General features: G+C 37.9%; 1 protein-coding gene across 7 annotated transcripts in view; it reads left to right on the top strand.

Annotated features, from left to right (window-relative positions):
• ABCB4 (ATP binding cassette subfamily B member 4) overlaps positions 1-23,628 on the top strand; it is a 106,854-nt gene that overhangs the window by 36,615 nt on the left and 46,611 nt on the right. For 6 of the 7 annotated variants that reach the window (XM_082398207.1, XM_082398205.1, XM_082398206.1 and 3 more), the window contains 10 exons: positions 2,040-2,097; positions 3,406-3,597; positions 4,679-4,850; positions 6,470-6,594; positions 10,169-10,340; positions 12,415-12,528; positions 13,588-13,698; positions 13,921-14,046; positions 16,253-16,456; positions 16,805-16,975. In XM_082398207.1, coding sequence (XP_082254333.1) covers positions 2,040-2,097; positions 3,406-3,597; positions 4,679-4,850; positions 6,470-6,594; positions 10,169-10,340; positions 12,415-12,528; positions 13,588-13,698; positions 13,921-14,046; positions 16,253-16,456; positions 16,805-16,975 — 1,445 coding nt within the window. The remainder of the gene's footprint in view (positions 1-2,039; positions 2,098-3,405; positions 3,598-4,678; positions 4,851-6,469; positions 6,595-10,168; positions 10,341-12,414; positions 12,529-13,587; positions 13,699-13,920; positions 14,047-16,252; positions 16,457-16,804; positions 16,976-23,628) is intronic. The other variant, XM_082398209.1, reaches the window with a different exon arrangement.

Genomic DNA, 23,628 nt, shown 5'->3' with positions numbered 1-23,628 from the left:
CTTGGATGGAGCCTGGGGATCTGTATTTTTTCATGCTCCCCATGGGATTCTAACAGGCAGACAGCATTGCGAAGCGTTCAACCACATAACTGCTTAAAGACTGTTTAGGAGACTGAAGCCTAATACGTAGCATCTGAGAAGACCAGGTTGAGGCCCTTTCCAGATCTAATTCCATGAGATTTCCAGGTCTAGAATTCCAGATTTCATTCCATGACTCTTCCAGGAACGAGACATCAACACACATTTGCCTCACCTTTGTCATCAGGCAGCAGAAACTCTTGGTTTCCTGAGGGCTTTGGGGCTCCTACGGTTACTAACCCAGAATTAGATTGCCATTCTTGGCCTGGGACTGTGAGAAAGGAGCAGGTCAAACTTGGAATGTTTGTAGATTCTTATTTCCTAGGAGGGAGGGTCAATCTGAGTTGCAATATTGGTGTTGGAGGAGAGTAAAACTCATTTTAGGATTTCACCTGATTTCTACGTTCAGGGGGAAAAAATAGCCAGGTACACATATATCTGCAGGTTTCCTGTGGTTTTGAACAATGGTTTCTACAAATACCACAGCTTTAGGATAGCTTGTCTGCCTCTAATTTGAAACACGGGTTCCAATGTGGCATATCAAAGGTGTCAGATTTATGAACTCAGGAAGGAAATGAGCATGCAAAACTGAACGGATAAGAACAGAAGTAAAATACGGTCTGATTCCTCAAGGATCTAGTAGCTGATAAAGAGCTAGATTAATAAGTAGAAACACTTCACTATGAACATCCGTAGAAAGAACAACCCTGAGGGAAAAATTATGCCACCATCAGGGCCACATGCCTGGTAATTGATCCTGACAGTAGTTTAAAATAAATTTCTACCTTATTTTCCTTTGGAGGAAGATAAGAATGATAACACAGCACCCAGAAAACATGATCTAAGGCTAGAACAAAGACTAGTTTCTCTCCTGGCATCATGGTAAATGGGAAATGCCTACCCTGGTGTGTTTTCTCATCAATGCTTTGGTGACATTTTATCCTATTATTTTGTGAACGCAGTAGATATGGGCTGCTTTCTTTTTATTTTTTCACTTTGTGTTTTTGAAAAAGTGAAAATAAGTCATTACCACATGAATCAATCAGTGTAGTATAGTGTCAGGAGCTGTATGGTATAGTGTTAGGACTCTCAGCCTACTTGCTAGCTGTGTGACTTTGGGTAAGTTACTTTATCTCCCTGTGCTTCAATTTCTTCATCTGTAAAATGGGAATTTATGAAATAGTCCTACCTCATAGAGTTGCTGTGAAACTTAAACGAAGTAATGCATGTAAAGTGTTCAGAACAATGCCTGGCATATAATAAATGCTCAATAAATCCTAGCTATTACTAAAACATGTAAACCAGAAAAGGCACATGGACATTTTTATCAAATTAGTTCAAATTAAAAGACAATTTCCTTCCAGTTAATACTGCTTTAAAAATACCAAAATACAGGACTGCTGATAACCAGGACAGGGAATGCAGGATGGTGACTGATCGCCAGTGATCCACTGACTTGTCTTTGAGCAACTCAGCTATCTTTCTTTTCTTTAATTTTTCTTTCTTTGCAATGAATGTAATTCAGCCTTTCTATTACTTATGTCGTGAGGAAGCATGTAAGGGAAAACACACACATATAGTAAAGTAAAATCAAAAGAAGCAAGTATCTGGAAAGTGCTTTGCGCCTCTAAGAAAAAAAGTGCCCCTTAAATCTTGTGTCTTCTATGTGGACCATTTCTTTTTTCCTCCTCTGCCTTCTGCATGCCCTTCATCAGCTCCTCTCTGCTGCCTTAGGAAGCTGCTTTGCTTAAAGGCACAAGACCTCTAGGAAGGGGGCTGAACCTGGGAGGGCTTAACTTCCCCTAGCTGGACCCTAAATGCACCTAAACCCTTGGGCCCTTTCCATGAGTCAAATGACAAGAGTGACTTGAGAGTGAAAAGGAAAGAGAAAAAAAGATTTTTAAAACCTGGCAGTGCCTTTCAAAAATGTCTTATTTTTGTTTTGTTTTGTTTTTATTTAGTGAATTTTTCCTTGTTAATGCTAAATCCAGCCAGAATTCTGGAAGAAGAAATGACTAGGTAATTGGCTAATATATGTATATATACATATGTACTTCTTTATGGTGTACTTTTAAAAAACATTTTATTTGAAAATAATTCCAAACTTACGAATAGTTTTAAGAATGTACAAAGGGTCCCTATATACGCTTTAGACTCTTTAACCTATTGTTTTCATTTATTCCCCCTCCCCTGCCATTTAAATAAGCTGCACAGAGTATGACCCTTTACTCATAAATACTTCAGCATGGCTCCTAAGAATAGGACATTCTCCTTACAACCACAGTACACTTATCAACCTCAGTACATTTAATATTGATACAACACTTTGATCCAATCTACCATCTGTATTCCAATTTTGTCCATTGATCCAGTAATGTCATTTATGGCATTTTTCCCCTCATTCAGCCTTCTTCGTAGAAATCCCAAAAGCCTGTCACATAACGTTTGTATGTTTACTTATCAATTAATGCTGCTGACGTAAATGAATACCGTCTGTTTGCCATAGCAGGCCTGAAAGGCTTCTATCTGGAAACAGTTTGTAAAATGATATAGAAAATATATTTGAGAGTATTGAAATTGAATTTATTACTTTTAAAGATACTAACTTTTGGGACTTCCCTTGTGGTCCTGTGGTTAAGACTTCGCACTTCCGAAGCAGGGGGCACAATTTCCATCCCTGGTAGAGGAGCTAAGATGCCACATGCTGCGGGGCGTGCCCAAAAAAATAAAAATAAAAATAAATTAATTAAATTAAAAAAAATAAAGATACTAACTTTCCTCTAATTTAGTTAAGACTTTACTCGAAATTGGTTTGAATTCATGACATTTTAGCATTCTATTTTTTAAAACACCTTTCAACTTCTGCCAATTAGGAACAGGGTTTTTTGTTCTTTGTGTAAACAATACGGGAAAACTTATACTAAGAACCATTTTGCATGCTCAGTCTGTTTAGTCCTGTATTTGCAACGTGGTGCACTTTTTCAGTACAGTAAGATATGCAAGTCTAGAATATGAATTGTGAAAGAGTCAAATTGTGTTTACAAACTGTCAATATCAGTTTAAACATGGTTCATGAACACCATTATATTTTTTGCAGTTAACCACAAAACTTTATTTTACCTTTGGCTGATAATTCAAGTGGATAGATTTGCCATTATCCTCTTATAATTTAAGAAAAGAGAAAAAAAATTAATGTGTGTTTGTTACAATGTCCTACACGGTCTTTGTGATCTGTCTGTCTGTAAATTTCCTAATTCCCAGTTCTGAATATTTCTCCCCAAAGAGATTAAGACTATATTTAAATGAAACTTTTGAATTATTTTCCAGATATGCATATTATTATTCAGGATTAGGTGCTGGCGTTCTTGTTGCTGCCTATATACAGGTTTCATTTTGGACTTTGGCAGCTGGCCGACAGATTAAGAAAATTAGGCAAGAGTTTTTTCATGCTATTCTACGACAGGAAATAGGCTGGTTTGACATCAATGATACCACTGAACTCAACACTCGGCTAACAGAGTAAGTATATTGTTAGCACCACACTTTCATAAAGAAATTAACTGCTAAGTATGTGAAAATTTGTCAAAGGAAGATTTTAAATGAAAAAAATTTTTTTTCCTAGATTAAGCATTTGGTGTGTATTGGGAATAGATCATCTGATAGCCATCTTTAGCAATTACAGCCTATGCCGCAGTGTATTTTCCTTATCTGTTAGTTTTTTTTGCCTTAGTTATGTAGTAGGCGTATTTGAGGAATGAGCTTACATCCTTTACTTATCTCTCATGGAGATAAACAGATATTTATCACGGGCCTGACAGATATTAAGATGACCCTCAAGATGGATGAATGAGTGAATCAATGATTGAATGAATTCACCAAGAGACTTGTCTTAGTACTTGTTGACTCTTCACTTAGTCAACAAATATTTGAGGGCCTATTATGTGCCAAACAGTGTTCTAGATGTTTGTGATATACCAGTGAATGAGACAAAGATCTCCATCCTCTTGTTGCTTACGTTCCAGCAGGGGGAGATAGATGATAAACTTTTTCTGACTGGAGGTCCTGGCAAGAGGGTAGTGAGCATATGAGGTCCAAGAGGAGGCAGGATCAGAGCATGTAGGGCCTGGCTGGCCTCAGCTTTGCCACTGGACATTTTTGATCTGAGGAGTAGCATGTTCAGATTTCCATTTTCAAAGGATCACACTGGCTGCTGTACTGAGAATAGAGTGGGTTGAAAATATCATCAAGGGTAGAAGCAAGGAGCCCTTCCCTATTCCTGTTGCAATGCCCTTCCTAGCTCCTGCTTTTAAACAAATTGACTCCTACGTTCAAAATGCTAATGTTTCTCTAACAGGATTAACTAATTGAATAGCATCAACTTTTAATGATGTTAACTTCTTAGAAGCGTGAACTAATCCTGAATTTCTTCCTTTGTACGGTATTTAGGTGGGGAAAAATGTCATTCAAGAGGCTAAGACTGTGAAAGAGGCTTGCAGGAGTCTGAACAAGTGTTGCCTGTCTCTGTGTTTGTTAGATGTCTGCTTCACCTTTCTGACTGAAGACCTCCTGCCTGTAACCACTTAGGTGTGATCTTTTTTAGTGACATCTCCAAAATCAGTGAAGGAATTGGTGACAAGGTTGGAATGTTCTTTCAAGCAATAGCCACGTTTTTTGCAGGATTCATAGTAGGGTTTCTCAGAGGATGGAAGCTCACCCTTGTGATAATGGCCATCAGCCCTATCCTGGGACTCTCTACAGCTGTTTGGGCAAAGGTATGTGAAGCGTGGGCATTTCCATGTGTGTTAACCCACGCAGACAGAGTTATTTTCAGTATGCAGGATTCTGGTACTTGTGCAGATCCATGTTAAATGTCATTTGAAACCACACCCAGGAGCATGTTGTTAATCTGGTGCTCTAATAAGGAAGATTGTTTTTAAAGTGATTCAAAATGTCACAGTTATTACCTCAGTTAAATTTTGTTTTTGGAACTGTTACTACTTTAGGTAAATTTTCTGTCATACTAATTTAAATTACATAAATGATCATGTCCTTATTTCAGGAAACATAATTTAAAAATATGACATTCCTTCAAACTACTGCATGAATATAAAACATTTAAATAAGTTTAGATTTGTCCTATTTATTTTAAATTGTTACCTGTGACAGTTAAATGGCACTCTGACAATTTTGCCTTGCAGTAAAATCCACAAAACCTGTTCTATTTCAACCAGCACTCCAGAGTTGAGAAACTTTACTGGCAATTTTTGCTCATTCTGGGGTTGATGATGCACTTAGTAGACTCTGGCATCTCTTTTGTTTCGATTCTTCCTTTACTGTTCTCCTGCAACATCTTGTTTAGCCATCTTATTCAGTAGAATGCCCGTGAGTAGATCTGGAAGTATGGTTTTCAAAGTGATTAAAAATCGTGACACAATAAAAAAAAAGGATGGTGCATCCTTTCCAAGCAGTAAGGTTTTATTTTAGTTTATTTTGCAATTAACAGAGGAAAAACAGTAGTAGATACAGAACTCGACACTATTCCCAGAAACGCTATCTAGAGAATTACATGTGGATTTGCTTTTGCTGACTCTGTTACCGAATCAAGTCCGGCTGCTCGCCGCTTAAAAAAAAATCAATACTTGCAAAAGTTGGTAGAAAGGAAAGTTGCTTTTAATCAGAAATGCTGGCAGTCTGGGGAGATGGTGGACTTGGTGTCCCCCAGAAACCATCTCTGAAGATTCTGTTCAGCCATGAAAGCTTTTAAATGGAAAAGGGGCAGTAACCTCAGTTCATTGTTGAGATTAGGGGGTCAGAATCATCGCCCTCCTCCACTGCGTGCAGCCTTGCGTGCAGGCTTGTTGACCTCTTGCGATCTTTCTTTAGATGTTATCTTGTTCACACAGTTTGTTCACGACATTATTGAAGGGGAAGCTAGGGAAAAGATCTGGTCCTCTGTTAATTACTTATTCTGCATTTCTACATCTTTGATCTATGGAAAGAACCAACAAGTTAGGCAAAGTATTGTGTGATCAAAAGATCTGAAAGGTGTGCTAGGGCCGGAGGTGAGTAGAGCATGGGGTCGCCTGGTTTAAGGTTAGTGACAAGACCAAGGGGCCTCCTGCAGAGAGCTCTTTCCTGCAAAGGGCGCTTTCCTGCCAAAAAGCTGCTTACGACTCCTCTTGGGGAGCATATCACCAGGGCGGAAAATGCGCCCCTTGTAGGGAGTGGAAACAGCCGTTGGATCGGGTGCAGTGAGTATGGTTTGCTTCATATCTACAATGTTTGATAAAGGACAGGGTTTGGGAAGAAAAAGTAAGTGAAAGAGTTGATCAGACTGTCTTTTAACATTTCTCCCCATACAAAAGGCATGCAATGTTTCTCTTTTTTCCAGATACTCTCAGCATTTAGTGACAAAGAACTAGCTGCGTATGCAAAAGCAGGTGCTGTGGCAGAAGAGGCTCTGGGGGCCATCAGGACCGTGATAGCTTTTGGAGGCCAGAACAGAGAGCTGAAAAGGTCAGAAGCGTTCTTTGTCCACTAGTTCAAAGAACCCACTTTTACATTTTGTTACTTATTCGTTTGTGATATGTGTCTGCTGCTTTCCTTTACCTAATGTTAACCCCTCACCCACAAAATATAGGCACCCTTTACTGATGGCTAGAGTTTAACGTCAGACTTTACGACAGGGTTCTGACCTTTTTATGTTCCGTGGACTTCTTTGGCAGTCTGATGAAACCTATGGACTCCCTTCATAAAATAATTTTAGGGGCTTCCCTGATGGCGTAGTGGTTGAGAATCTGCCTGCCAATGCAGGGGACACGGGTTCGAGCCCTGGTCTGGGAAGATCCCACATGCCGCGGAGCAACTAGGCCCATGAGCCACAACTACTGAGCCTGTGCGTCTGGAGCCTGTGCTCCGCAACAAGAGAGGCCGCGATTGTGAGAGTCCCGCGCACCGCGATGAAGAGTGGCCCCCACTCGCCGCAACTGGAGAAAGCCCTCGCACAGAAACGAAGACCCAACACAGCCATAAATAAATAAATAAATAAATAAATAAATAAATAAATAAATAAATTTTTTAAAAAAATAAAAAGTAATGATTTTAAATGCATAAAACAAAATACGTAGGATTACAAAGGAAACCAATTATAGTGAAGTACAGTTATCAAAACATTTTAAAACTGTGATGATGTAATTACATATCTCTATTCTTAACCTATTAAATACTGAGAACTAAATACGGTCAAATATTTACTGTAATTCAAAGTAGGATTGCAGGTAAAAGATACTTTAAGATATCTGTAACAATTAGAACAGTGGTATGAAAATGATCTAGGATTTCTTTTGGCAACAAAGTCACAGTTACTGCTAATCATACAGCAGTTTGTTGCCTGCCTTGAGAATTGAAGGAAATGCTGAATTCCGGTTAGAGGTTAGTGAAATTAAATATGTAAATTTTTTCCCTTTCAAGTTCCTTAACCAGGGATTTAGGGTGGAGTACCCCTGCTCTAAAGGAACTCGATAGGCGAAAACCTATATGCCAGAACAAAGCCCCCTAATAAAGGCTACTCAGCTCTACTTAAATGCCCCAAACAGTTTTCTTTAAATCATAACATCCCCTAATATAGCTGAAGTATGACTCCATGTGAAGTATTTTCTTTTGCCATCCTATGGGACTCCTGATACCCAAAACTCTGAAAGAGAAATTCTCTGGAAATTCTCCAGCCTTAAAAGCAGAGGTTCCCTACTCCCCTCTTTTTCATTTTCTATTTTTCTGTTCCTTAAGCCCTCTTCAAAGCCAACCTATGCCTGGTTCTCTGACTCTTCCTTTTTCTCTCTCACTGCTGCTTCCTGTACACAGTAGCCCACGCACCTCAGGATGAGTGTAATCAGTGCCTCTCCATTAGCAGCAGTAAGCGAGCCGCCTCAGCGAAGGTAATTACAGCATGTCCACCACCGTCCCTGGAGCCCCGTGTCACGTTGGGGCTGACGTGCCCGCACTTTGCGGCCGGGCCGCCTGGGACTAAGCAGTGCTGGGCATGGCAAGCTGGCTGTCTCCCCAGGGACGCAGCTCAGCTAAATGTATGCATCGTCCAACACTGAGGAAACAACACTGGAGAGTAGGGTGCTTTAAGTAGTTGAAAGACATAAGTTTTGGTGGCAACGTACATTTTAAAAAAATGAACAAATTCTCAACATCTTATTTGGTTAAACTGAAAAAGATATTATGTTGTTTGTCTTTTGTTAGAAATAGAAACGCTCTAATGTATGTGGTATTTTCTCTAAAGTCTCATTGTATATCAGTGGATTTTTTTTTTCTGATTTTAGGGAGCCAAAATCAAAATTTATAGACTCTTTGCATCTAGCATGGAAGGCTTAACTGAAATTGATGGAAAAAATGTTATTTGACAGAACCATTCTAGACATTTATACCTTTATGTCAAATCCTAGAAGGCAGTAATATGAATTTTAATTAATATTCAAAAATATGACAATAATAAAGAGCCATATTTAGGAAGACATTAAATTCTAAAACAATAGTAATAATAATAGGAATAGGAATTATCAGGTTTTGCCAACTGTATGCCAGCACTGTACTAACAACTTTCTATCATTATCTGTCAACCTCATAATCGTCTTGCAAGGTAGGCATTAGTAACTCCATATTTTAATGCCATCTGCAGCAACATGAATGGACCTAGAGCTTATCATCCTAAGTGAAGTCAGACAGACAGTGAAAGACAAACATCATATGATATCGATTATATGTGGATTTTAAAAAAATGATACACGTGAACTTATTTACAAAAGCGAAAGAGACTCACAGACATAGAAAACAAACTTCTGGTTACCAAAGGGGAAAGGGAGGGGAGGGATAAATTAGGAGTTTAGGAATAACATATACATACTACTATATATAAAATAGATAACCAACAAGGACCCACTGTATAGCACAGGGAACTATACTCCATATCTTGTAATAATCTATGAGGAAAAAGAATCTGAAAAAGAATATATATATGTATGTATAACTGAATCACTTTGCTGTACACCTGAAACTGACACAACATTGTAAATCAACTATACTTCAATTAAAAAAAGAGTAACTCCATTTTACAAGTGATGAAACTAAAATCTAGAAAAGTTGAGTGAGAGCCTATATCCCATAAGTAGTGACCACTTTATAACCTTGTACCCAGGCTTGACAGTTGAAGGTCAGCCTGATCAAAACCAAAACAAAACAAAAACCAAACCAAAGCAAAACAAAAAAGCAAAAGCCCAAGTATAAGTACACAAACATGTAAAATTCCTGTCCCTCACCCAATGGGGCTGTGGAAGGAGGGTTTTCTCTGGAGAAGACAAATTGGCCTGTGGTAAGAATCTGTTTTAAGAGTCCCAAATAGTATTTACATTTTGGCATCATTCCTGGTTGGCTTGGCTTGGTTTCTCTTCTTCCACCTTTACCTTGACTTGTGATGCTGGCCATGAAGGGATGGTGAGGTTCTCCCAGGGATGGGAGTTCAATCCTGGAACAGCTATGGGAACATTGGTGGGACTGGTAGGGACCAAGGGAGATGGGTCCAGGCCAGTAAAGAAAAGGCTCAGGGCTTCCCTGGTGGCGCAGTGGTTGAGAGTCTGCCTGCCGATGCAGGGGACACGGGTTCGAGCCGTGGTCTGGGAGGATCCCACGTGCTGTGGAGCAACTGGGCCTGTGAGCCACAACTACTGAGCCTGCGCGTCTGGAGCCTGTGCTCCGCAACAAGAGAGGCCGCGACAGTGAGAGGCCCGCGCACCACGATGAAGGGTGGCCCCCGCTCGCCGCAACTGGAGAAAGCCCTCGCACAGAAATGAAGACCCAACACAGCCAAAAATAAATAAATAAATAAAATTTTTTTAAAAAAGAAAAGGCTCAGATGGGTTCTAGTCCTGGCCGATCCTGAATCGGTTGAGTTCTCAGGAAGCTGGGTCTCACCAGGGGTTTCTTACTTTTATGGCTTTGTGCCTTAAACCTCCAACTATCAAGGAGGTGAATATGGCTCAGATTATGGATTGTTTTCTTATTATCATGTTTTCCCCTCATTTTCTGGTAGGTATCAGAAACATCTAGAAAATGCCAAAAAGGTCGGAATTAAAAAAGCTATTTCGGCGAACATTTCCATGGGCATCGCCTTCCTGTTAATATACGCGTCCTATGCGTTGGCCTTCTGGTATGCATCCACTCTAGTTATAGCAAAAGAATACACTGTTGGAAATGCAATGACGGTAAGTTGTTTTCCTAATATTTATGAAGAATCTGAAAATGTTGTTTATCCATCTACCTTTTCTTTTCTTTCATTCTCCTCCTTTTTGAAGGATGAGCCATGGTTATAGGCTTTTTTCATTCTGTAAATCTTTGCTCTGTCCTGTGGACAGAGCTGACCTTCTAGAATACACAGGGCATAACATGTAGATAGACCAATTGAGAAACATATGGAGCATATAAATTTTAAAAAATGGAATGAATTTATGAATGAACAAATATGTATTGGCGCCATCCTCATTCTGCCTTTGAGTTTCATTATATAAGAAAGTAAACATTATTATACATGGGTCATACTATGAGAGAATGTTAAATTTACATGATATAAAACATCAGCTATCCAAATACAAGATGAAAAGTTATTTGTTTCTTTTTCTTTTACAAAATGAAAATAGCTTCCTTTTTATGATTATAAAAATATATACTAGTTATACAAAGAATTAGAATAATTTTAAAAATTAGAAATTACTTAGAATTACTTATGATCTAATAATCCATATATACTTAATGATAACTTATGGTGTATATCTTCCAGATTATTTTCTGTATGTGGATTTTTTTTCCTTTCAAAACTGGGATTGTATTATGCATACCTCTTTGTAAACGTTTGATAAACTAGCAATGTATTGTGACCTTCTTTCCACGTCAGTGACGGTCAGGGCAACACGTAACCATTCAACTAGCCATGTTTTAAAACCTGCACTTCCCTATCTTTCTAAACAGAGGACATGGAGCACTATTTGACCCCTTGATGATGACTTAGGGACATTATGAACATTTATCATTTCAAAATGTTCTCTAGGGTGGTACCTTCAGACTACATTGACGTTTTGGGGCTGTTTGGCTGGATGAGCTTTCGTCATTGCTGAGTCTGTTGTTTTCTCCTTTTGGTCTCCTCTCTGGTTGTCAGCTCGGAAGCTCTCCACCTCTCTTTACTTCCTCCTTTGCTAAATTTTTTGAAGAAAGGAGGTTGAATCCTGACTCTGCCATTCACCCTTTGTGATGAGTGTGCCCTCTCTGGCCTGGTCTCCCCATATGTAGAATGCAGACAGTGACTTCTCCCGAGTAGGGCTACAGCGTGATACCCATGATGCAGGGAGCCCAGCGATGCCCTCTGCATAAAGACTGAGAACTCTAGCACATTGACTTCATAGCATTGCTTTTGGTAGAGACAGTTTTGCTCTCTTAGTGGTCTTTCTCTGTATTGCAGATAGTGGATAGATATTTGAGAGATATTTGAGTTCTGGGTATGTGAAGTGTTACTGTTACCGTCTTCTGAGAAAAGACAAACTATAAGTAGATGTTTCAGCATGCCCAGAGATAAAGGAGTCATTTCTCTTCATTTATGTTTTCTTCAGTTAACGTTTGTTGATAATCTGGATTCCTGAAGCTATAGTGTTGACTTTTCTATGTCAATTTATTTTCCTAGTGAAAAAAATATAAAGGGAAATGTGTTAAGTTTGTGTGCTATAGTACAGAATAATTGTATAATGGAATTATTAATCAACGCACACAGGTGTGATTTAGTGTTTTATAATGTGTGAACTATTACTTTTTATATTAAAAGTCTTACCAAAATATGTATTAATACATAACATAGTACTTTTTAAGGAAAATTTCTTGGGGCCAAAATCTGTTTTATCTTGAACATTCTGTGTAATTCCATGCATAGTTAGAGAAAATCATATAGGACTGAAAAATAATACTGATGGAAAATGTTTTCCTCTGGTGGCAATAGCTTCAGAATCAAGGAAATAGGTTTGAAAAATCTTTCTGACTTTGTCTAAGTCTAGGAGAAGAGCAACAGATAGTTTGGCAAGCTAGGCAAAAAAAATATTTTTGAGATTGAAGAAACCCATTTGTGCAATAAAATGCTATAGTAACCTTGTAAATTGTACTCTTTTGCCAAAAAACTTTTAAAGGGATAAACCTAATCTCGATCCTTTGGGTAGTGTATGTTCCACACAAATCATATTTGAGATGATGGTGGACTCTAGAATAGGACTTATAACTTTTCCTTGTGTTCTTTTTGCTCAGGTCTTTTTCTCAATCATGATCGGAGCCTTCAGCATTGGACAGGCTGCTCCTTGTATTGATGCTTTTGCCAATGCAAGAGGAGCAGCATATGCGATCTTTGCTATTATTGACAATGTGAGTCATTTATTATTTTAATGCCGAAAAATTCTTTGAGGTCTGGCTAATTAAATCTGGCTTTCGGTTAAATGTCGTGTGAAAATTATGCCAAGTGAACAACCTCTCCTTAGTAATGAATGAAATCAAATGCCTCTTATTAATATTTCTGAAAGTTTATCTTTAAATAATCAAATAGCACTGATCTCATTTTGGGAAAGTACATCTGCACTAGTGTGTTATTATTAGAGTTCAAAGCAAAGATGTTTGTCTTCCTAGTTTTCCGCCTTTTCTCTTTCATTTTGTAGCCAGACTAAGAATATTATGATTTGTATACAGGATGAGTGGATGGAAAAATTACTGGTGGGACCAAAATTGATAGTATGCTTTGCTGTGGGTTGCCCCCTGTCAAAAAAAAAAAAAAAAAGATCCCTGTGCATATGATATAATTTTGAATCAACTATATTGCATAAGTTGTACTGACTGCGGTGAAATAAAGAAAATCATTTTGACATAAGTATGTCACTGCATTTACACAGAGAAAATGCAAACTAGGTAACTGAAATGTGATTGTTTAATCCAAGTAATTCCTATTTCATTAATCTAAGTCATGAGAAAATTGTTCAGCTTCTGCGTATATAGAAAATTTACATCGTTCCTAAATAACTTGGCTCTAACCAATTGTTCAATCTTCTCAACCCAGTCCATTACATTTGTTGTTTAGGAATAAGCTAATTTTCACTAAATGCTGAAATACCTGGATATATCCATGATAGTATGTTTTTGTTATTGCAGCTGTAGGAATGTGCATGTTTGACCATTTAGAAAATTTATGAGGATATGCCAGAAACTTAAAGTGAAATATCGTATGAAATGAAATGAATACATCCCTTATGTACTTTTCAAGAAAAGCCTATTTTCTGAGAAGGAATATTTCCTTAAACACACAAACACGCACACACCGTCTTCAACTTGAGATGCCATTCTGGGTCCTATTTTTGGAATTTGCTGAAGCAGATTCCTTAAAAATGCAATTGTTTGTCCTATGATGGAATAGTCATTGAATTTTGTTTTATTTAGAAACCTAAAATTGACAGTTTTTCAGAGAGAGGACACAAACCAGATAACATCAAAGGGAATTTGGAGTTCAAAGATGTTCATTTCTGTTATCCAGCTCGACCTGATGTCAAGGTATTGTAAGTAATGTTTATAGGAATTCCTAATTCAGACTGATTGTTTAATCATCTTAAAGAATCCATAGTCTCTATTATTTTGATATGTATGTGCTTTTTTCCTTTTGAGATTATATTCCCTTATTTGGTACTTTTTTTCCAAATCTAAAATTGAATCAGATTACTCCCCTTTTAGGCTTTTGTTGTGAAGTGTGTTCTTTTTCTCTCTTTTCCCTCATAGATCTTAAAGGCCCTCAACTTGAAGGTTGACAGCGGTCAGATGGTGGCCCTGGTTGGGAACAGTGGCTGTGGGAAAAGCACGGTGGTCCAGCTGATACAGAGGCTCTATGACCCCACAGAGGGCATGGTAAGTGGGAAGAGCCATGTTCTCCAAAGTGGGAAGCTGGATACCAGTTAGCCCTTTGAAATTGTTTTGCTTTGTTTGGTTTGGTAACAAATTTGCATGTGAATCCAATTTTGGTAAAAAGGCTGTAGAATTGTAGTGCATCTGGATAATGCATTCAAAACCTTGGGCTGTTTTAACAAAAGTATTCAAGATGATAAAAGCCAAAGAAGCTAGACAACACTCTCCTCTGTTCCAACTAAGCTTTTCATAACCCACTAGGTCACTGGAAAATAGTCATCCAAACCACTGGGAGGACTTACTAAGTTTGGTCAAAAATATTCCATATAGCAATTATTAATAACCTTGTGTTCAGGATCACAAGAAATCTTAGGACAGTAATTAAATTCATCAAAGGCTGTTGAGTTTTCTTAAATGTTGGAATATCTGAAGGGGAAAGTGGGTTAGTCTCTAAGAAGCTTCTGGGGACATGGGGAACAGTAATGGCCTAGGGAATATTTTTTTGGCCTTTAAAAATTTTGTTATAAATTCTAACTTATTTATATTTATTGGAGTATAGTTGATTTACAATGTTGTGTTAGTTTCAGGTGTACTGCAAAGCAGAATACCTTTTCTGAGAAGAAGACATTCTCTTACGTAATCACAAAACAATCATCAAAATCAGTAAATTTAATGTTAATACAATACGAGCCCACAGTATATATTCAAATTTCCTCAGCTGCACCAACTTTTGGACGTTGAGTTTACCTGACATTGAAATGTATTATAATTCAACAATAATGAAAACAGAAGTTTACAAGTTACAAAGAAAAACAAAAAAACCTGAAAAGGCATTGAGATAGAACAGAGATTGCAGGAATGAATACAAAGTTTTCTAGGATACACAAATTATTTATTTATTTACTTTAATAAAATTAACAAACCTTCTTTGAAAAATCTGATACACCAAGGAGGAACATAGGGCCATCCTCATTTCCTAAAGCAAACTGTAGGTTGGTTCAAGTGTAAACAGTTTTATTCATTTTTTAAAAAGAACATACATAGTAAATACTAACCATTGAGGATAAGCATTTGAAAACATCTTATTTTTTAAATTATTATTGGAGTAATACATTTTTTAAAGAAAATACATGTCAGCAGGGAAAAAAGTCTTCAGAAATTCTATAACTCAGAGATATTCACTGTTCACATTGTGATTTAGCCATTTTTTTACTGCTGAAATAATAGAAAAAAATGCCCACTGGTACAGTTGACTGATTCAGTTTTTCCTTAAATCTCTCCCCGTAAAAATCAGTAAAACTATAATAAAAGAAAGCAATAAATTGGAACAAATAATTTATGATATATGTGGGAAAACTATTATAATCACTGTTTTAGAAATTAATATGAATCTATCATAGGATATGAACATGCAAATCTTTCAAGAATAAATGTAGATTTGTAAAAAGTTGAAAGAAATGTTCAACCTCACTTATAATTGTATGTGAATTAAAATAAATATAAGCTACCACCCCACACTTATTAATTAGAAAAGACATTAAAATGATAAAAGCTAATAAATTATAATGAAGCAGATATATATTTATATATTCCTGCTGACATAGTAAATTATTAAAAATCTTTTTAGAGGGTTGTTTATTCAACCTTTATTCAGCAAATAATAAATGCCCAACATATGCCAGTCATTGTATAAGTTAAGCAATTTTTATCGGAGAAGAAAAAATAAATCGTACTCTTCGGCCTGGTATTTCTGTGCTTTTACAATGCTTGTCCTTCAGTGTTCCTTGAAGGAAGCCAGATATTCAGCAGGGGGGACATGCTGAAGTAAATTATGATATATTACATGCAGTAAAACATCATAATGCCATCAAAATGATATGTGGACTAGGTAGGTAAAGGGACATTTTTATTCAGATTTAGTAATGGTAAGCAAAACTAATAGTTATGCCCAAAATGTATAACCAAATATATAATCACTTATGGGGAATAATCCATCCATAAAAATGTATATGTAAGATTATAAATATCAAAAGAGAGAATACACTTTTTATTTCTAGTCTTCCACATTGTTTTATTTCCAATTCTCATTTCTAACCACTGAAATAAGTTAAATATTAGCTAAGGCTTTTTTGGTAACAAATTAAAGAGTCTTGATGCTTTATACATCAGAAGGTTTAAAATATTCAATGGAGGTATTTTGTTTTTTCAGATTACCATCGATGGGCAGGATATTAGGATGTTTAACGTAAGGTATCTGAGGGAAATAATTGGAGTGGTGAGTCAGGAGCCGGTGCTATTTTCTACCACCATTGCTGAAAATATTCGTTATGGCCGTGGAAATGTAACAATGGATGAAATAAAGAAAGCTGTCAAGGAAGCCAACGCCTATGAGTTTATCATGAAACTACCACAGGTAAAGCCTCTGTTAATGTAGTTGCCCTCGAAATGAGAATTTCAACTCATGTGAGTTCTTTCTTCAAAGGTCAAGCTAATAATGTTTGAGGTACAAGGTTGTCCAACTTTGCTAGATAAGTCCCTTGAATTATCCAGTTGGAGCGTATAGCTTGGTACATGAAGCATACAAAATTTTATACAGAGTATGTTAGTAGTTTGTCAGAATTCGATATTATTTATTTTATTATAATTTGTGACTCATTACGATGGTCAAAATGAAGCTCCCTGTTGTCTTCATGAATTTCTAGACTCCATAGCTTTTTCTATCTGAAATACTTCAAGAGCTCCACCATGCTTTCTCTTGTAGAAATTTGACACCCTGGTTGGAGAGAGAGGGGCCCAGCTGAGTGGTGGACAGAAGCAGAGAATCGCCATCGCTCGGGCTCTGGTTCGCAACCCCAAGATCCTGCTGCTGGATGAGGCCACCTCAGCCCTGGACACTGAGAGTGAAGCTGAGGTACAGGCAGCTTTGGATAAGGTCAGTGGACCCTAAACACCTGAAGGCCAGCCAGTTGAGACTTTATTGAAAATTCTTGCCAATGCTTTGCGAGTCTAGGTTGAAAAACATAAACATAAGAGCAAATGAAGCTCTCCCGTGGGGCTTTCTTGGTTTCTCCTTTCTGTCAAGGCACATTGCAGAGAGAGGTGGGCAGCCCATTAACTGGCTTGCTTTGACCAAGGTGCAGTGAGCCCTAATCCAAACCTGTGCAGTGAGCCGCTTAGCTTTGTTTTTTTCTTGCATATAGGCTAGGGCTTTGATCAAAAGTAGTTGTGGTAAAATGTACAAAGAAAAATCTGGTTACTTACGCAGTGGTCCAGCTGAAAAGCAGTTCAAATATTTGCCTTATTTTGTAGGCAGTACATCGTCTTTATCTATTCATGAAAATGAATGGATGCTTTTCTGGAAATAAAGTTCAACTTGCGTGTTTGTCTAAGCATATAAATAAGCAACACTTTTTAAGGCTGCTGAGCTCATGGGCCCGGCTCAGAGTTTCTAAATCTCTCACTGTTATCCTTACTAAACTAAAGCTTCAAAGGAAGAACCTTATCTTGGGACACTTTCAAGGTCAGTGCTGAAGTCATCTGTAATAACAACACAGTATTAAAACCAGAGTCAGATGACATCATGTAAATGGGTTTCAAACACATAAATATCATAAATATATTTGATTTGAGGAAGTTTAGTAATAAGATGTGCAAGTTACTTAGTCTATCCAACCTGCCTCTTGAAATTTTATTTTTTTGAATTGACCTATTTTATTTTGTTTTATTTTTTGATTTTTATTGAAATATAGTTGATTTACAATGTTGTGTTAGTTTCAGGTATACAGCAAAGTGACTCAGTTATACATAGTATCTATCATCGTACATTTTAGACATGAACTGTATGAACCTTATTTTCTCAGGAAAATTTATACCTGAATCCTAAGTAAACACAGTTGCCTTGTGTGCTATAAACTGTAGTTAATTCATGCTTCCTGGTTTATCAGATTAATATTTTGGCTTATCTTATATAATGTAATTTAATAATTAATGAAAGATTATGATAATTATTCCTCACAAATTTTTATACTCAATTACATTGCTTTCATGTATATTAAGTCTCAATATTAAGGAACCAAAATATAATACATAGGAGAATTGTATTTGCTTAGTTAATTAGAAGTGACTTAAATCAAGAAATCATAAAAATAATACATGCATAAATTAAACAATTAATTTTAACTCAAAACACATAAATGGTCATTCATGTGTCAATATATAGACTTTTTAGCATAAAGTTAGGTAGGATAAGAGAGATTTATGTGAAAAAAAAAAGTCCTATTCAGCCCTAGGACCCATGTCCTAATACTTTGTAGGATAGAAACATTCAATACGTTAGCCCTTGCTGTGCTAAATGAACAGAATTACTGGAGATGTTGTTTTTCATGATATGAATTCGGTCAGCAAAAATTATAGCCTTGCAAGTTTTAATTAATATTTGGACAGGTTACTTCATTCAGTTTTAGCAATTTGTGTTCTGTAGGATTATGGCCCACTCCTCAGCTGATAACCTTTTACATATTTACTTTAAAAATAGCTGACGAATCACTCACAGTTTTTTTAAATCTCCAAGAAAAGCCATTAGCAGCTTGGGGTGGTGCTTAAGAGCACAGGTTGTGGTGCCAGACAGGCTGAGGTGGGAGTCCTGGCTTTGCCTCTTTCTTGCTACATGACCTTGGGCAAATTAACTAACCCCTCTAAGCCTGAGATATTGCAGAAGTAATTGGGGTGGGGGGCAGGGGGAGAAATAATGTCATAGGATGATTGAATAGATTAAATGAGATACTGCATGTAAAGTTATTAGCACATACCTTGCCCATGAGAAACAATGCAATTATTATGGTGATTACCATTACCATGATTATTATTCATTTTATTGATTGCTGAATCAGTTACCTATTGCTGCATAACAAACCCAAATTCAGACTTAAAACAATACTTCTGTAGATTGGCTGGGTGGATCTTCTGCTATTTTTACCTGAGCATATGGCTGTATTTACCTGGAGGGTTGACTTAGCTAAAATGGTCCAAGATGGCCTTCACTCACGTGCTGGCTGTTGGTTGGGCATCTCATACTCAGGCTTGTACTCACTCATACAATAGGCTAACCCAGCTTCTTTACACAGAAGTCTCAGGCCAGTGTATCCAGAGACAGAAGCTATAAGACGTCTAGAGGCGTAGACTCCAGAACTCACACAATGTCACTTTCACCACATTCTATTGGTCACAGAAAGTCACAAGGCTAGCCCAGATTGAAGGAGTGAGGAAATAGATTCTGTTTCTTGATGGGTGAGCTGTAAAGGATCTGTGACCGTATTTAATCTTCCACAGCACACTCTCTGCCACAATTATTTATGTTTCCCCAAGTGCAAAATAAATCCACCTCTTCCCAAGACCCTCAAAATTTTCGTACAGTTACGAGATCAGGCTCAAAGTCAGTATCTGAAGACGTGAATGTGGTCCAGATATGGATGAGATTCTTCATGTTAAGCTTATCTTGATCCAGAGAACTATGAACTAAAGAGATGTTATCTTCCACACATATACCCACCGTGTAATGGTGAGGCAGGGACAGGCTAATTATAGCAGACACTCCTATTCAAAAAGGAAAACAGGAAGCACATAGCAGTTACTGCTCCATAGCAATTTTGAAACGCAGTCAGATGCATGTTGCCAATTACCCCACTGCTCCAAGGAAAGGAAATGTTCCTTGATTAAGGCTCAATTCTACCCTTAGTAGAATGGGTCCCCTAGTGCACTTTTTCTGCTTGGTTTGGGGCTTCAACCTCTGGGCTCTCAGATTCTCCCTCTGAGAGCTCTTTCCTTTTCCATAAGAAATGGCCCATGTCTGCAGCTAAGTAACTTTCTCAGCATGCTTTCTGCTCATAGAAATTTGAGACCCAGAGGCCTCTTTACATTTTTAATTTTCTCAGTCTCTTTTAGTCCAAGCTGATGGACTCTCTTAAAGACTTCGTGAGTTTGCTTAGAATTTGACTGTAGTTTGCTTAACCCCCAAAAGCTACATTTTTAATTTTTGGGGGGGGCAAGCCTCTCTCTACTTTGGGCTGTATATGAAACTGCCATTAGAAAACCCTTTAGAGCCTTAGAAGCCCTTTTATGTAGCAGAGAGTGTCTACTAGAATTTGCCTTAAATTTTTCAGAGATTTTAACAAAAAAATCTTACACCTACACCCTGATTTGATCTTTGGTCTCATTTGACTGGATGATTAACAATTCATTTTCCAACCCAGCAAGTACTGGGTCTTCTTTGTAGCCTCTAAATTCACCTTGCAAACCAAATGGCTTCTTCTTTAGCTCATCATTCTCTTCTCATACCTTATCATATACAGCCTGGCACTTTCAACATTCTGTTTAGAGAACTCTGGAATCTCCTTAGCCAGATGTACAAGTTCATTAGATAAAATATCTTTCTTCCAAGTTACTACAGGGAACAGTTTTTCCAGTTATTCTAAGGTTACGTAACACAGGTCACTGTCTTTCCAGCCTCCAATAGCAATTTCCGTACTTCCAGTCTCCACTAACAGTATTATCACCTCCCTTCTAGCCACTGCCTGCCACTCAGAACCCAGTCCCAAAGCCAATGTCACATGTTTAGGGTTTTGTTACAGTAGCACCCCAGTCTAATTACCAATTTCCGTATCAGTTGCCTTAATCCAGCACTTAGTGGGTTGGCTGGTGTGGCTCCTCTATTGGTTTTGCCTAGTCTCCCCAGGCAGCTACTCTCAGCTCAGGGTCAGCTGGGCTGGAATTTTCAAGATGGCCTCACTCATGTGCCTGGTAATTGGTGATGGCTGTTGCCTGAGGCAGCTTGCTTCTCCTCCAGCAGGCTTCTCATCCTCAAGTAGACTAGACAAGTTTCCTTTCCAGGTAGCTTTCAAAGATGGCAAACACACAAGCTATAAGGCCTCTTGAAGTCTATGCTTCAGAAATTGCACAAGCATTAATTCCTTCATATTGTTTGGTCAAAGCAAGTCACAAGGCCTGCCCAGATTTGACGAGGTGGAAAAATAGACTCTACCTCTGAAAGGGAGTAGCTGCAAAGTGTTTGTGACCATGTTTTATCTACCGTAGTTGCTACAAATAGTTTATAATCTACCCAATTGACTCCATACATTGCAAGATAACTAAACTGATATATTTTGCAGACAATAAACTATGTCTTTAAAAGGGAAATCCTTCATTATTGTACTCCCCCCAATGATACTAGTCAGTCAATTGGCTGGTCCATCTATTTATATACCACCTCTCTTTTAACAATGAAAAGTTGAATTTTGTAATTAATTATTTTTCCTCTGAGGAGCATAAGGATATACTACTATTATAGTTATTGTTTTTCCTCCCTGATTACCTAGCCTGGAAGAATAATATTTTCCTTTTGTGGATCCTTTATACATTTATCAATACCTCTTGTGGCACCAAGCTATTGTAGTTAGCTATTTATTTATATAATAAGAATAAGAATAAACTCCCTAAAAGACAGAATTAATAAATGGTTCATGTTTGTGTCTCTATAACACCTACTCCAGTGCTTTGCCCATAGTAAAGCCTAAATAAATTTTTACTGAATTGATTACCATGGCCTAGCTCATTGAGATAATACATGTCTACATTAAAAAAATTATTAATGACCATTTCTGCTTTTGGCTCAATAGATAGCAGCTATTCATCAAAATAATAATAGGTTTTTCCAATATAAGGTCTTAAAGAAGAATAGAAAAGCAGACTTGGTATTTTGATTTTTTAAAGAAAGTCAATAATCACAAAGTTTCATACCTACACACACTCTCCTACTCATAGTGTTTCCATACTGGAGGGGCAAGAAAAGAACCAGAGTAGTGATTTAATGAAATGATTGCCAAAAGTTTCATTTTATGCTTTTTTTCCCAGAAGTTCCAGAAAGGCTCATGGAATAGAACTTCCTTTGTTTGGGCCTGCCTTTCATTCCTACACATCCAAAATTAGTAGAAGTTCCAAATTTCTTAATAGTTGGTGTCCTTGAATCTAGGGTATTTATTTGCCAATGTTTTGTCATCACTGGGGTGTTTGAAAATAGCCCTTTGAAAATAGTCCTTTGTGTCAGATCTCCTCTACTCTGGCCAAAGAATCTCGGTCAAGGGTGACAGTTGCTAATTTTGAAATTAGCAACTTTGCCCACTTTGTTTCTCCTGCACACCAGTCATTTACTCGCAAGTCTGACTCCGATTCCTCTGGGTTTTTTTGTTTTTTGTTTTTTTTTAAATTTATTTTTGGCTGTGTTGGGTCTTCGTTTCTGTGCGAGGGCTTTCTCTAGTTGCGGCGAGCGGGGGCCACTCTTCATCGCCGTGCGCGGGCCTCTCACTGTCGTGGCCTCTCTTGTTGCGGAGCACAGGCTCCAGACGCGCAGGCTCAGTAGTTGTGACTCACGGGCTTAGTTGCTCCGTGGCATGTGGGATCCTCCCAGACCAGGGCTCGAACCCGTGTCCCCTGCGTTGGCAGGCAGACTCTCAACCACTGCGCCACCAGGGAAGCCCCCCTCTGTTTTTTTTTTAAGTTGATATAGCATCAACCTATTATGATCATCATGATAACCCAGTCACTGTTAGTATCATGAATATTATTAGGTTGATCAAAGTGTTTCCTCTGGGCCTCATCATACATGGACAAAGCCATGCAGCTTCCGTATCAGTAATTCAGTAAATATTTATGAATGTTTCTTTGGGGCCCATATGCTAAAAATCAAAGAACAGTCTTAAATGTTGTCCAGTGGTTATGCTCTAGTCTCTCTCTCTTTTTATGGTGTAACTCTTTTATATTTATTTAAACACAGTTGATTCATCTGGTTATTTTAGAGTACGGACTGAAGAAGAAAGACCACATTATTTTTTTCCAGGTGGCTATGAAATTGCCTCCATAGTCCACCTTTTCTCTACGGAGAGACAAAGCATATTTATTCATACTGTCATACTAATTCTTAAATGTTTTACGTCTATTTCTGGACTCTGTATATGGTTCTATTGATCAAATTGTCTTTTCACGTGATAGCTTCCCCCGGAATTTACTATTTTAATTGCTGTAGCTTTTTTTTTTAAATTTAATTTATTTATTTGTGGCTGCGTTGGGTTTTTGTTGCTGCATGCAGGCTTTTTCCAGTTGCGGTGAGCGGGGGCTACTCTTCATTGCGGGTGCGTGGGCTTCTCATTGCGGTGGCTTCTCTTGTTGTGGAGCACAGGCTCTAGGCGCGCAGGCTTCAGTAGTTGTGGCACGTAGGCTCAGTAGTTGTGGCTCGCGGGCTCTAGAGCGCAGGCTCAGTAGTTGTGGTGCACGGGCTCAGTTGCTCCGCGGCATGTGGGATCTTCCTGGACCAGGGCTCGAACCCGTGTCCCCTGCATTGGCAGGTGGATTCTTAACCACTGCGCCACCAGGGAAGCCCTAATTGCTGTAGCTTTTTATGTTTTAGTATCTGGTGGAGATATTACCCAGATACTCATTAACTTTTTCAGAATTTTCATGGATGCTCTTTTTAAAAAAATTGAGATATAATTCAGATACCATAAAGTTCACCCTTTTAAAATGCACAATTCATTGGCT

The sequence above is a fragment of the Balaenoptera borealis genome (genome assembly GCF_965194805.1).
Source record: "Balaenoptera borealis genome assembly, chromosome: 7".
In the NCBI taxonomy this organism is placed as follows: domain Eukaryota; kingdom Metazoa; phylum Chordata; class Mammalia; order Artiodactyla; family Balaenopteridae; genus Balaenoptera; species Balaenoptera borealis.
Note: the sequence above shows the minus strand (reverse complement) of the source record. Positions and strands in the feature narration are given on the sequence as shown.